This window comes from Leptidea sinapis, chromosome 36 (assembly GCF_905404315.1).
Source record: "Leptidea sinapis chromosome 36, ilLepSina1.1, whole genome shotgun sequence".
Classification (NCBI taxonomy): Eukaryota; Metazoa; Arthropoda; class Insecta; order Lepidoptera; family Pieridae; genus Leptidea; species Leptidea sinapis.
The window spans coordinates 7,232,975-7,247,390 of NC_066300.1; the positions used below are offsets into that span (position 1 = coordinate 7,232,975).

At 31.6% G+C, this 14,416-nt stretch overlaps 1 protein-coding gene across 5 annotated transcripts in view; it reads left to right on the forward strand.

Annotated features, from left to right (window-relative positions):
• Nucleotides 1-14,416, forward strand: part of LOC126975437 (atrial natriuretic peptide receptor 1) — a 174,337-nt gene that overhangs the window by 103,326 nt on the left and 56,595 nt on the right. For all 5 annotated transcript variants that reach the window (XM_050823322.1, XM_050823319.1, XM_050823321.1 and 2 more), the window contains one exon: nt 11,829-12,039. In XM_050823322.1, coding sequence (XP_050679279.1) covers nt 11,853-12,039 — 187 coding nt within the window. In that variant the 5' untranslated portion in view covers nt 11,829-11,852. The remainder of the gene's footprint in view (nt 1-11,828; nt 12,040-14,416) is intronic.

The following is a 14,416-nucleotide window of genomic DNA, read 5'->3' on the forward strand; positions in this document are numbered from 1 at the left end:
CCTTGTGATTTCTGTAAGATCATCGCTTCATCCACTACTCTGTTTGTTTACTTTCATGTTTCCTTCTATCTTTCACTCTCTATGAAATCTAGAATATGCTTGGATCTAATTTATCTCATTCAATCACCGATATATGCTTATGCTTAGCTTGGCAGGTGTTAGTAGCATATTTTTTAATAGGTAAGACTACTAAAACATGCGAATCATTATTTAAGTCATCACCTTCATTCAGTCAGACTATGTGTAATATAATCTTTTCTATTTTTTATAATAATCAATGACTGTTGCTTATACACATTGAATAATACTTACTCAAAAATTTATAATAACAGTTCACTTGACCAGAGTGACTACTATTTCATATTATATTTTCAAATAATTAAATTTACTTACAAAGTTAACTGACACTCCAAGAATTCTCAATCAATTTGGGGAAGGACGGCAGAAAAAACTAACAATTTCTGACGACAATACATCATATCTTTATTACTCTGCGAGTTATGAGATAAAGTTATGGGCATAACATAACTGGCTGCTACCAGTTTTATTTGGATACTGAATTTTATTATTTTCTACTGAATGACACATACTGGTTTGTAAAAATGATTTTTTAGTAGAATATTTTAAGTGCGGTCATTGTTAAAATAAATTTTTAAGTAGTTAATTATCATCTCAATATCAAGCGTCAATTCTCCTATAAAACTACTGAAACAGCTCTGATTGTGACCCCAGACTTCCGACTGTACACAATATTATTTTTTATTATATTCACAAATGTAGCCAAGTGCCAATTAACAGAAGCATAATAATTCATAATAGCTGTACTAATCTTAAATTAATTCAGTACTATTTATATTATCTTTACATGTTTTGTATGTCGTAGAGTTCTGTTTCGATACACTAGGTATTTTAATCTGACCAGGCTAAAAAAATCCTCATAAATCAATTTAAATAATTTAAAAAATTGATTACATGGGTTATTTCAAAATAAAGATTATGTTATATAGATAATAATAAATACACTTTTAATTTAAAAAACGTAGACAACTGTCTTATTAGGCTTTCATTTAACTTTTAAAAGTCTTAGTATACATTAAAAATAGTTCACCGGCGGTTTTAGCACTCGTTTGATTTTTTTACCTACCGCACAAATAATGTAGTTACGTATGTCTATACGTTCCTTAAAAAAATATATATATATATATATATATTATATTCGGAATGCATCTTAACAATCATTAATAGTACTCAGTATATAGTATTTATCGACTACTAAAGTCATTCAGTAATAGTAGTGAGTATTTAAAAATTTTGGTATATCAAGCGGAATCTAAGACGTTAAGGTACATTAAAATTTAAAAAAAAATGTGTTTGGGTGAGTTCATCAAAGATATTATTCATCTTCTCCAACTTCATGTTTTAGTTATGGAACATCATGCATTAGTTTAAATTTTTATGTCTGTAAATGTGTAATCAGGTTATCAAGGAAAAGTTGAAGCACTTTATATTTTCCATTTACAAGAGTTTGACTTCTAAATAATACACGTAATTTCGAAAAAATAATCATTACATACTGACCAGCTAATGTAATTCACTGCAAATGTCAATTTAAAGTCTCTGTCACAGCCAGATTATATTAGAAGATTTCAGAATGAAGTACCAATGACAAAAAATGTGTGCTATAGTATCTATAGTATCTTCCCGATTTTTAACTCCTTACCTATCCATCACCATACAATAACCTACTACCACCGGCAAATGCGAGCCAGAATACGTAGACGAATAGCCTTAATAAGAACGGCAATGATACAACTGAGAAGGGTATGGAGAGACAGAAATATTAGCAATCGAATTAAAATACTCCTGATTCGCACACTAGTTTTCCCATCGCTCTATACAGCGCAGAGACACGGAATTTCAAGGCCGCAGTTAAACAGAGCATCAACGCCCTTGAAATGTGGTGTTGGCATCCTATGCTCCGAATACCATGGACGGCTAGACGCACAAACATCTGCATCTTAAAGCAGCTCAAAATAAAGGATACCCAGCGTACGTACCGGTACGTACAGCGCATTGTGCGATACTTTGGCCATGTTGCACGCAAGGAAGCTGACAACCTTGATCGTTTGATGGTGACAGGGAAAATAGAAGGTAAAAGACCTAGAGGACCAAACGGTGGTCGGATCCTGAACATCTGAAGATCCCTATAAGCACCGCAATCAACCAGTCGAAGGAACGAATCCGATGGAGACGGCTCGTTAACCAATTGAATGTGAGTCAAGATAGAGGAGCAAGGGAACGACTAAGAAGAAGAACCTACCATCTAGTGTACCGCACGCTCTTCTGATTATGACAAACATAAAACTGCAGATGAAATACAAAAAATTAATATTGCTCAAAACGGACACCGCTTATGAAAACACTGATAAATTTGTGAGAGGCAAAAATTCAAAGAGCGTGTTGCTTAGCAATCACCTTTGTCTGACGAAGAATTGAATAATTGCGATTGTACACCGCAATTCACGAAATATTTCAATGTTGGTACTTTGACTGGAATAAGGGATATTTCTGGGATAGTGTTAGATAAGTAAATTAGAGATAATTGATAAAGACAATACTAATGTTTACAAAATAAATACATTATTTGTGGTTGTTCCATAAAGGAATTTCCACTTAAATGGAACTTACAGGCTATTTTATAAAAAGTGGGTAACAAAATTGCATCTTAAAGCGTACAGTAAATATAAAGTAATTAAAATAGGCTAATTAGGTAAGTATAGCTTATATACATTTCTAATATGTAATACAAATATTAAATAAAAATTATAATACAAATATTTTATAACAATTATAATACTAGTGGGTAGTTTTAAAACACCATCGCATCAAAATCATACCGACCCGGGCCGGTCGACTTCAACAGTCGACGCGAGCCACGGCTGAGTCACAACTCACTACACAAGATTGTAATTTGCAGAAAGCAGAATTTCGATGAGATATTAAGATATTGTTCTGAGGTAAATTGAAATAAGATGTCAAGTGAAAATATGTGTCCACTTAGATGACAGTATTATATCTTTCGGATAAATATATCCATCATTTTCACGCCTAAAAAAGGCTTTCCTGCTTATGTATCAATGGAGAAAATCTAATAAGAGAAAGATTTTTGTTTTATATTTAGAAACAACAAAATTCATCGTATTATATACATAATCGTGATGAAATTTTAAAGACGCTAATTTCAGATTTTAATGATGATTATATTCTGTTACCGAAACCTGATGATCGCTTTAAGTCATTATAAAACTGGTCACTGCTACAATTGCTTGTCTAGATAGACTGTGACAACTGTCGTCGTCACCACGTCGGCAAAAATAGCTGTTAACTTGTAAGATATCCCAAGTGGAAGACGTAGTATTTCATTCACACTTAAGTAATGAACATGGCTAGTTGTCATGCGTTGCCTAACAGCAAAAAGCTCTATCTAGACAAATAAATTATCTAAGGTGAAAAACGGAGAACATTAGAGTTATCTAACAAAACAGTCTCGACCTGGTTGCTTGTGCTTTTGTTCCAAAAATCAAATCAATAGCAGTTCAGTCAATGATTTACCATCATGTCGAATAGTATGTATATAGTAGTTTCTCCGTTTGAAAAAGGTGCGTTAAAACTTCATTGAAATATTTAAAATATTCTATTATCTTTGATTAACGTGTTAATATTTAAATAAAATACGATTTAAAGGATTAAAACGCGTGTAATTGTAAATTTATTTTTACATTAGGTTTTTGCGTAAAGGTTACATTCATTATTTTACTTAACCCGATGTTGCGTGACTTTTGCTGAGCACGTTTTTACAGAAGAATATGGCAAATGTCCCCCTGAAAATCAGCTCTTTTACTGAAGATACCTCTACATCTCTAACTTCCTTTTTTCCGTTTTTTGCACCCCCTCTGTTAAACGTTGTCTATTGTTTTTAATCTTACATAATATATCGACAAATCTACCGGCTTTATATTATAAATGGTTTTAGACGATCAGTCCGTGGCGAACTAGGCAGTTGGTATAATTTAACACCGTTTTATCTTTATTTGTATGAAAAAGAATCTTTTTTAAACATACAAATCCCCAGGATAATTTGAAGTAAGTAATATTAAAAGTAAATAGCAGTAAATGTTTTGAAACTACTATTAGTCCATTGAAATGTTACATGAGCTTTGCATTTTTTAGAGGACGCAATTTTATTTTTGGGACATGTGTGTGGGGGGGTCAATAGTAGGTTAACCCCAAGTTTGTGGGGTCGCCACCCTTGTCCCCCGGCCATCATCTTGGAAAAAGGGGTGAAAATACTTTTTTCCCGATATCTCGGAAACTATACGTGTTACAAAAAATTCGTAAGGGATAATTTGTAGCAAATTGTTTTGCCTACAAATATGTTTTTGTAATTTTTTGCTCTAAATTAAAAATTCAAGAAGTTATATGCAAAAAAGTGAGAAAATTTCATAAAAAAATTTCGTTTTGCTCTGTTACTTTAAAAATACATTTTACAAAAAAATTACCTCAGACCAATCTTATAGATGATCTTTTGAGGAGAATTTTTCCCTGTATTTTTTTTTTAATTTCATTCATTTAAAAGTCCTCTAAAAATGCAATATTCGGTCCTTAAATTGTAATATTTCAATGGACTTATTTGTCAATTATTTTATATTTCTCATATGTTTTTTTTTCTAATTTATGATTTTAACTTAAAATTACATGTACTTCATAATATACTTGAATTGTATTTGAATATGTGTCTTTATTTCCTTTGCATATACCTAACAGAATTAAAGTTAACAATTCTATTGTTTTAGTATTTCAATTCACACGCTGGGTCATTGTCAGATTTAAATAAAAGAATATTGAACCGGGTACATATTAGTATAACATGTACCTATATCTTAATATATATAAATTACATGTCACGTTGTTTGTCCGTGATGGACTCCTAAACATTAGTTTAGGAGTTCATTAGAACGGATTTAATGGGGATTACTTCATGAAGTGCAATTTAGTCCAACTTGGGAGATGGGTTAGTTTTTATTTCGATTTGGGACCCATAATTATTTTTATTTTCAATATTTATACAATAATAATATTTTCTATGAGAGAATTTAGTGACGCACGGTTTGACAGTTCCACTGCGAAAAAATTTCAATATAACAACAGGGAGCATTTTTTACGAAATAAATCTTGATGATTTGAAATATTATTGGCGAATTCCTATAAAACAGTATTTTCTTTCTTATCTATAGAACAACGTATATCGGGTCAGCTAGAATATATATAAATAAATAAATAAATTTCGTTTATTTCAAAGATTACATATACAGTTTAGTGGTTGATACTTCCCAGTAAGTTGTCTTAGGACACTTGTATTGGGAATATCTCGCAACTTCCTTAGCAGATACATTTTATTTAGTACACAATATAGAAATAAACAGAAATGATTAAAAACCAAATTTTACAATTTACAATTAATTGTGTGTGTGTGTCTGTGTGTGTGTGAGTGAGTGAGTGTGTGGATGTGGGTTTGAATTGGACCTTTGATTGGGTACATGTATACAATGCGTGTGTTTATCATGTCAGTCTTATCAGAAGATTTTCCACTTCATCATAAGCAAGACAAGTTAGCCAATTATTTAAAGATTTTCTGCAAAGATGTAATGTATGACATTAGGATATATATTTAGGACACGATTAATTTTATTATATAAGAACACTAATTGACAGCTAAACTGTCGTTCAGCAAAAGTAGTGCGAACAGTAATGGTATCTGCTACTTTATCATTTCTTCTACTGATCAATTTGGCGTGATCTAGCGGAAGTGACCTGTGGACGGCTGAAATGATGTTAAGAACATAAAGTTTCCTAATTGTCAAAAGATTACAAGACAAATAGAGTGAATCAGTTGGAAATCTTAAAGGTTTGAAGTACATGACCTTGAGAAGTGATCTTTGAGCTCTTTCCAATTCTAAGAGGCTTATCTTAGTTGCACAATATATATAATCAAATAGGCTAACATTGAGTTGATTACTGAAATTTAAATACGTTAATAGAAACTTTCATCAGCTTAAAGAAATCCTGTTAATGGAATTATCATTATAACTGTAGTTTTGGTTTGATATACGTTTGATATATTTGAGCGTAGGGTCCACTTGAGACATAAAGAATGTAAGGCATTCAAATATTGTAGCTATATCATATTATTTATTGGTATTGTTCCGAAGAGCTGTTTAACCCGATTCCTGCCGCCGAATTCCACCTTCGTACGACACGCCACAAATTAGAATATCATACCCACCATCTGGATATGTGGCAGTCCTCCACAGTGCGGTTTTCAAGGAGCTTTCTTCCACGTTCTACAAAGCAGTGGAATGAGCTTCCTTGTGCGGTGCAGGACGATACGACATGGTTACCTTAATAAAAAGCGCGTACCCCTTCCTTAAAGGCCGGCAACGCTTCTGTGATTCCTCTGGTGTGGGCGGCGGTGATCACTTAACACCAGGTGACCCGTACGCTCGTTTGTCCTCCTTTTCCATAAAAATAACATAGATGAAAGATTGGTAAAGGTTGACCTTGATGAACCTTTCACGATCATGATAAAACAGAAAAGTATTGAAAAGAGACCAGTTCAAGAGTAACAAGAATAAGAGATAGAAGCAGAATTCAAATTCAAATCCAAATATTTTTAATCAAAATAGGATATGATACATTTCAAATTTTACTTGTGTATTAATCCTAGAAGTGAGCGTTATCACTTTAAAAACATAACATATTGTATAGGATATGATATCACGTAAGAACAGAAGAAATGTTCTTTGTGTTTCAAACCTATCAATTGATTTATTTTCAAGTAGGTAATATCATGTCTATTATAAGCTCGAATCAATCATCACAAACGTCTTATAATTACGCTCTGAGAATATATATAACAGTGCTAATCATTATGTTGTAAATTAGTATTCTAAACAGACAAATGCTTCTTATATATATGCAAGTACTTTATATCCTTGCCGTTTGCAGCGCATTAAATAAACGTATAATAATTAACTTTGCCTGTCTCATTGAAAATAGAATAACTATATCTTAATATATATAAATTATGTGACACGTTGTTTGTCCGCGATGGACTCCTAAAGTAATGAACGGATTTTAATGGGGATTACTTTAAAGAGTGCAGTTTGGTCCAACTTGAGAGATAGGATAGTTTTCATTTCGATTTCGTTACCCATAATTATATTTTATTTTCAATATTTGTTTTATATCGACATAATTTCTATGAGAGAATTTAGTGACGCACGGTTTGACAGTTCCGCTGTGAAACAATTTCATTATAACAGCAGGGAAGCTTTTAACGTAATAATTCTTGATTTTTTGAAATATTATTGGCAAATTCCTATAAAACAGTATTTTGTTATTGACTACAGAACAACGTCTGTCGGGTCAGCTAGTCTTAATATAAATATATATATAAATTATGTGACACGTTGTTTGTCCGCGATGGACTCCTAAACTAATGAACGGATTTTAATGGGGATTACTTTAAAGAGTGCAGTTTGGTCCAAGTTTTATTTTATATATTTGTTTCATATGGACATAATTTCTATGAGAGAATTTAGTGACGCACGGTTTGACAGTTCCGCTGTGAAACAATTTCATTATAACAACAGAGAATTTTTTTTACAAAATAATTCTTGATTTTTTTATTATCTACAGACCAACGTCTGTCGGGTCAGCTAGTATACCTATATGATATTCTATCATTTCCAATGTGAAAATGAATACAATATTATATTGGTGCCAATTTAGACAGAGAGGATTATTTAGAGAGAGACTCTCCAACTGAAAATTGTAAATTTAAATTAATATGTAGGCTTATATTAAGTAAATTATCATTATATTAGTTATCATATTTACTGGAGTTCACACAGATTACTGTGTGAATTCCAGTAAAGTAAGTATTTAATTGATGGAAAGAGAAAAAAATTTACGAGGCGAGGCGTTACAATGGCGCCAATAAATGAACACACGGACAGAGCTATTTAACCTTAATCGTAAAAAAATAATTCTAAAATTTAAAGTTCAAATAAACAAATTATATATTTAGGAAACAACAGTTAGGCTTCATAATGTTTTTAAATATGTATTTAAATTAAAAATAGCTATTTTGAAAACACCATTTGCTGTTTTGTTTTCGTTTTTTAAGTGTAACCTCTTTGATGTTATCAAAAACAGCCAGATACAAACAGATTATGTTGATGTTTAAACATACAATTTTTTATAAAGAGCATATATTTTTAAGACTGATATATCCAAACAATATAAAAACCTCATTTAAAGTATCTATATGTTATAATTAATGCTTTATATTTGTATCTGGCTCTGACTAAATTGTTTTCAAGGTTTTAGTAAATTTTGTCTAAATTAGTGTCTATTTCATTAATAGTAAACAAAACGTGACCCCAAAAATATTTTTAATAAATTTTTTAAATTAAGTTTGGGTAAGTATGTCTATTTTTAAAGTGTTATATAGAAACCCTATTTGAAAGCCTATAAAATTAAAGGGGGTTATGAAAAATTATGATAAAAAAAAACAAATTTATCTGATCTGTCAACAAGAAAGGCGTATTTCTTTTTTGATTTCAATTACTAAATCGGACCCAAAACACAAAATTTACAACCCCTTAAAAACTAGAAAACTGAGATTATTAATTGTTAAAAGTGATCATTATGAATAACTTAGATGTATTAGTTATAAATTTAATTGAATTAAATTATTTGCACAGTATAAAGTAAAATCTACTTGAACACAATCAATAAAAGTCATTTTGCAACATAACCACGGGGCTTAGCTCAAAATGCGGCCAATATCGTTGAGAAAAACTAACGTACTACAAGAAGCTACTGTTACTACTTTTTTTTTAATGGACGATTGGACAAACGACTATTCAGATCAGATACCGGATGATATGTGATCACCGAAGCCTACTCTTTGGTAGCACCGAGTTTCTATATATAAAAACAATGATTATGCTTAAGATAAGCATTTAATCTATTTATAATGGAGATTCAATATTTAAATTATTTCTTGTTCACTATTGTAAAGTTCACCTGCTTAGCAGGTGTACTATGATAACATAAATATTTTACTATAAATCACTCTAAGAATAATAAGAATTAATAAAATAATATAGATATTTAAATTCGATGAAAAAATCATAAACCTTACGGCTTCGTTTATTACAAAAAAATTAAAAACATTTTTGAAGACTCTATTTCCGAACGATACCGGACAGGAATGATCGAAACCAATCTGGGTGATTGATTGATAAGACACATTTTGAAATGAAGCGACAATTTATCACTAATATCTATATACCTTGTCTTGCTATAAATACTGAAACAAGGAAAGAAAAATTTCTATTGAAAATAACATTTATTACTATCACAGTGTGTTTTATACATAAATATAAAACAATTTATATAAATATAAAAAGCTTATTCCAAGTGGTCTCCATTGGCTTCAATAGAGTCCTTTAAACGTTCAGGCCAGTTATCAATAGACGCACGCACTCCTTCCATGGGAACATTTTTCACTGCCGATCGTACGGATTGTTTTAGGGACTCCAAATTATAGTGGCGCTTAGAGCAAGCCACACTCTCGAAAACTGACCATCAATCATAATGCAGCGGATTAAGATCGGGACTATGCGACGGTCTTCAGCTCTGATGAAGTCCGAATCGTTCGTTTCCAACTAAGACTGTGTAGACCAAGCTTTATGACCCGGCGCCGAAGGAAGGACCATTCTTGGTTATTGAACATGGTCTTGTTAAGGAGCTTCACTAACTTCTCAGGAATGGTACCTTGATACACTTGTGCCGATGTTTTTTTACCTTTCACAAAAGTTTGGCTCAGTCACTCCTTCATAGCTAATACACCACTACACCGTAATACACTACTAATACACCGTGTCGAATTGTTTTTTTAAAAACAAATATTGGCGGAATTAACACTAAAGAAAACTTAAATCATTTGTATAATTATGGATTTCCGCAAAGTAACGCCTAATTCAATAAAAAAGTATATAGCAGTTGTGCAGTAACAAACAAATTGAGAAAATCCTCTTAATTTTAAATTCAATCAATAAACACACCAAACTGCATGTTGGTAAATAAAGTGAGTGCAGTCCCTAACCACTAGAGATACACAGTTTGCTTTTCCGTCTTCAGGTTTTTATACGTATACAGAATTTCCGAGCATTCGGATAAAAATTATTAACCAATGTTCGTCAGGTTTCGTCGATAGTTTTACCATTTTCAATGATAAAATGACTTGACAGCTATAGACAACTCATTTCTTTGCAAGTATTGATCAATTATTAGTCATAGTTTTTGATTAAAGCGAGTGTTATACATTTAAATAAGACTCTTTAAAAAAATTAAAAACCTAAAGGTTTATGTCAGTTAGTAACCCTGAAAATGAGATCTGAAAAGGTCTCGAAGCGTCGGGTTAACTAAAATTATAATAAAAATGTAGCTATTTCGCAAAATCGAATGTAAAAAAAGTTACAATTACATGCATTTTAATCCTTTAAAACGTGTTTTATTTGAATATAACACCCCTGTTTTGCAAAATAAGAACGTAGACGTTGCAATCGGTGAGCGTTATAGCAGTATTGTCGCTTTTGAAAAAGTCTGAGAACTAACAAAATGTATTATCACTATGCAAAGCTATCACTAGCGCTCTACAAAGCGCAGGTCTGGCCACATATTATGCAGTATTTCTCTGATCTTTGGTCTAGCGCACCCCATTTATACAATACATACCCCTATTAGAAGAACCATTTGGCCGTATGCAGAGCTGCTTGTAATGTCTGGTTTCATTCTTCCGAGAATGCCTAGATCATTTGGCGTTGTACAAATACGTCACTTTATTATGTGTATTCTAACGCATAACTTGGAGAATATTCTGAAAAACTGTTTTTCCTGATTCCAATCGCTGAAGCCTATTTTTGCGCGACAAGCCACAAATTAGGATATCATCCCCAGCATCTGGATGTCTGGCGTTTCTCTACAGTTCAATTTTAAAGAAATTTCTTTCTATAAAGTGATATTCCTTTACAACTTAATAATTATATCGGATAGGATCAATAAAATAAATCCCATTTCACAAAGTTTCAGGTGTTTTGTTATATATATAGCAAAAATGCAGAGATGCTAAGGATTCCTGAAAATTCTGAATTACTAATATTTAATTAACCATGAGATACCTTTTTTACTTCCAGAGTTGAGAATTCTTAATCAATATTTCTGTTACGCAAACGCGGGCGAGACAAAGATCAGTGCCATAAGGACAACTGCAGCTTCAAATAAAATAATTCATGTTTGGTAAAACACTTACAAATCAGGTTAAAGCTCCTGACTATTTCTTTCTCCAAAACTTAACCTATCAAAAATTAAATTTTGGAAACTGATTAGGAATGAAAAAATTATGTAGAAATGCTTTAGTTTCTCTGCTTATTGTTGTTGGATTTTCATAGTAGGCTTTTGTTGACGGCCTATATGGTTAAGCCGTTTTAACTACTGCTTGAAGTAATGCACTTGCAAGTACAAGAATATCTAACTAAGCAAATCAGATGAATACATTATTTGTAATAAAAAACATTGAAGTGCGGTTAAAAACCAAAAAAATAATAATCGAAGACGTCTGTATGGAAAAAACATTTCTATCGTTTTCTCATAAGCATTCGGTAGAGATTTTAACCAAATGTTTTCCTTTGTTGCAGGAATTCAACTGGAGGAAATTTGGAATGTTATACCACAACCACATACCATCGACCGGTAAAGGAAACAGTCCCTGTTTTCTAACGCTGAGTGCAATATTCACCGTCCTGCAGAAAAAGGACACGAGTATCCCGACGGTAGCGTTTGATGAAACGAATACGACATCTTCGAAAATCAAAGAACTTCTACAGAATTTATCTTTGAGAACTAGAAGTGAGTAATTGAATTGTGTTTCATTTAATCCTGGGCTGGTGATGATACACTTCAGGTATCAGAAACTAGATTTATCTCAAAAAGAATTAAAAATTCACTTACTGAAATGATACAATTCTCGTATTTTTATTTACTAAAACTATACAATTTAGTTATTTCTGTTTAAGAAAAATCCTTTAATGTGTGTGTTTTTAGCATTATTTTAAAAGTTTTTAACGACTTGGCTTATTTTATATCTTTAGGCAATTTATTCTTATATAACTTCGCGTGACAATTAAATCTCCCACTGAATGCAAAGGCTATCTAACTGGCCTCGAAATTTAAGTACTATAAATAAATTATATTATTAATCAAATATTTATGACTGCTATTTTTAAACCTCTTATCAATAGTCTGACCTTATATGTATAGTATAATGCTGCATAACACGTTTATGTGAAACTATTATTTGTGGACCGATCGAAAATAGGAATTTGAATAAATCTTATATATTACTCGAAGTAAAGTTAGTATTTTTGTAGATCTTAAAAACTTGTTTTCGTACCGAGTACAACTATTAGAAATATGTCTTGCATGTCTGGGAAATAGCTTTAAGCATTTCGATGAAATTGTATACGTGAGGGTTTTTGGGACAAAACTGATGTACCGAGATCTCAACTATGTTTATAAGCGTTGAGCGTTTGTATGTGTTCATCAGATGTTACACACTGCACAGAGTTCGGTCATATATGTACTAATTACATTATTGATTATTTAGATTTTTAATTCAAAGAAAGTTTCAGCAAATGAAATAATATTTAAATAACAATTGTAAGTTTTAGTCTTACCGTTGTATGATACCTGCATGATTAATATTATAAAATATTTTTTCAAAAATTAAATTCATTACATTTTATTCAACAATCTGAACAGTTTTCAGTAAAAATATGTTAATACTTTTTTTAATCTATTGCTCCATGGTAGAGTAATAATTACAAAATATTAAGTAGTCTATGTAACAGAAAAAGCTTATAATAAGTAGATACCGCAATACTGAGATGACATAGCAGTGTGTTTAAAGTTTTGTTTATTTAGAATTAATTGTTTGACCATTGATTTATCTATACTCATAATCGTATCAAAGTTGGCATTGAATTTTTATTAGCGTTCTTGCTGTGTTTTGTACAAATAATACCGAAACCAAAACAGTAGTTTATAGAATTATTGTTTGTATGTCTGTATGAATGTCTGGACAAAATAGAAAAATTGTATTTTTGGGACTACATCGGTGAAGGCCTTACACCAATTGTACGTCTCGATAGATATGACAGCTGTGAAAACGTTGAAAAAAATTGTGTTTAGAATGAACCTCAATTTTGAGAAATTCACGCACACTAACACAAAGTGTCATACAAATCGCAAGTGTAAGACGTAGCTAGTCACGTACACTAAACTTATATTCCTGGCCTGTTTTTATCGTGAAGGCATAGCGTTTTAGCTGCTTTATACTTTTTTTATCGTTTTTTATTTAGCGTACACGCGAGCAACGTCGCGAGCAGCTACTAGTTCAGAATAAAGTAGATTTAATATTATGGTTAATACCTACAATTTAACCTAATCAATAAAGTTTACAAATCTTCTACAAATACTTCTATCATCACTACCCAGTTAACAGTCTACTTCCTCTTGTGATGAAAGATATAGCAAGAATGAAGAAAACATTTAAACATCAAAGTGCGATAAATTTTGTATATTTAAATTTTTCTTACCATCACATTCCTCAACCTTCCTCACCACTACACTTGCAATCATACAGATTAAATAAAAAAGAATGCTGTGAGATTGACATTTACTATTCTTAACCACTTTCAGCTTAGCGAAACTCTCTAAGAAAAAAGTGATTGTATGCAACGTGATTGATAGATTGACAGATGACGGTTATAACCTTGTAAAAGGCGGAGATAGCCGGAATCCACTACGTTTTATGCAACTATTCGCCTTCAAACTTAGCCGAATTATACTTCGATATTGTTGTAATTACTATTTCAAACTTATGTCAAATGACGTTTGCACGTTTCATACGAAATTTCTTTTTACCTATCTATCGGATTGCCTATCTAAAAATCTCAATTTTTAGATAGGCAATCCCGCCTCTTATTACGTAGTATTTACATCCTCTTTGATCACTAAATTTATATATTTTACACTATACTGTACTATGTCTACGTAATTAGTTCTATCTGACTCGTACAGTTATGTTATTTCATTATTTATTAATCAGTAAATAGTTGCGGAATTCCAGACATATAACGATACTGTATATTTTAATTATTGTGTGTCATAATAAGTCCAAGGTAATGGTATACAAGCTGCTGGCAATGCGGACATCGTAAACAAT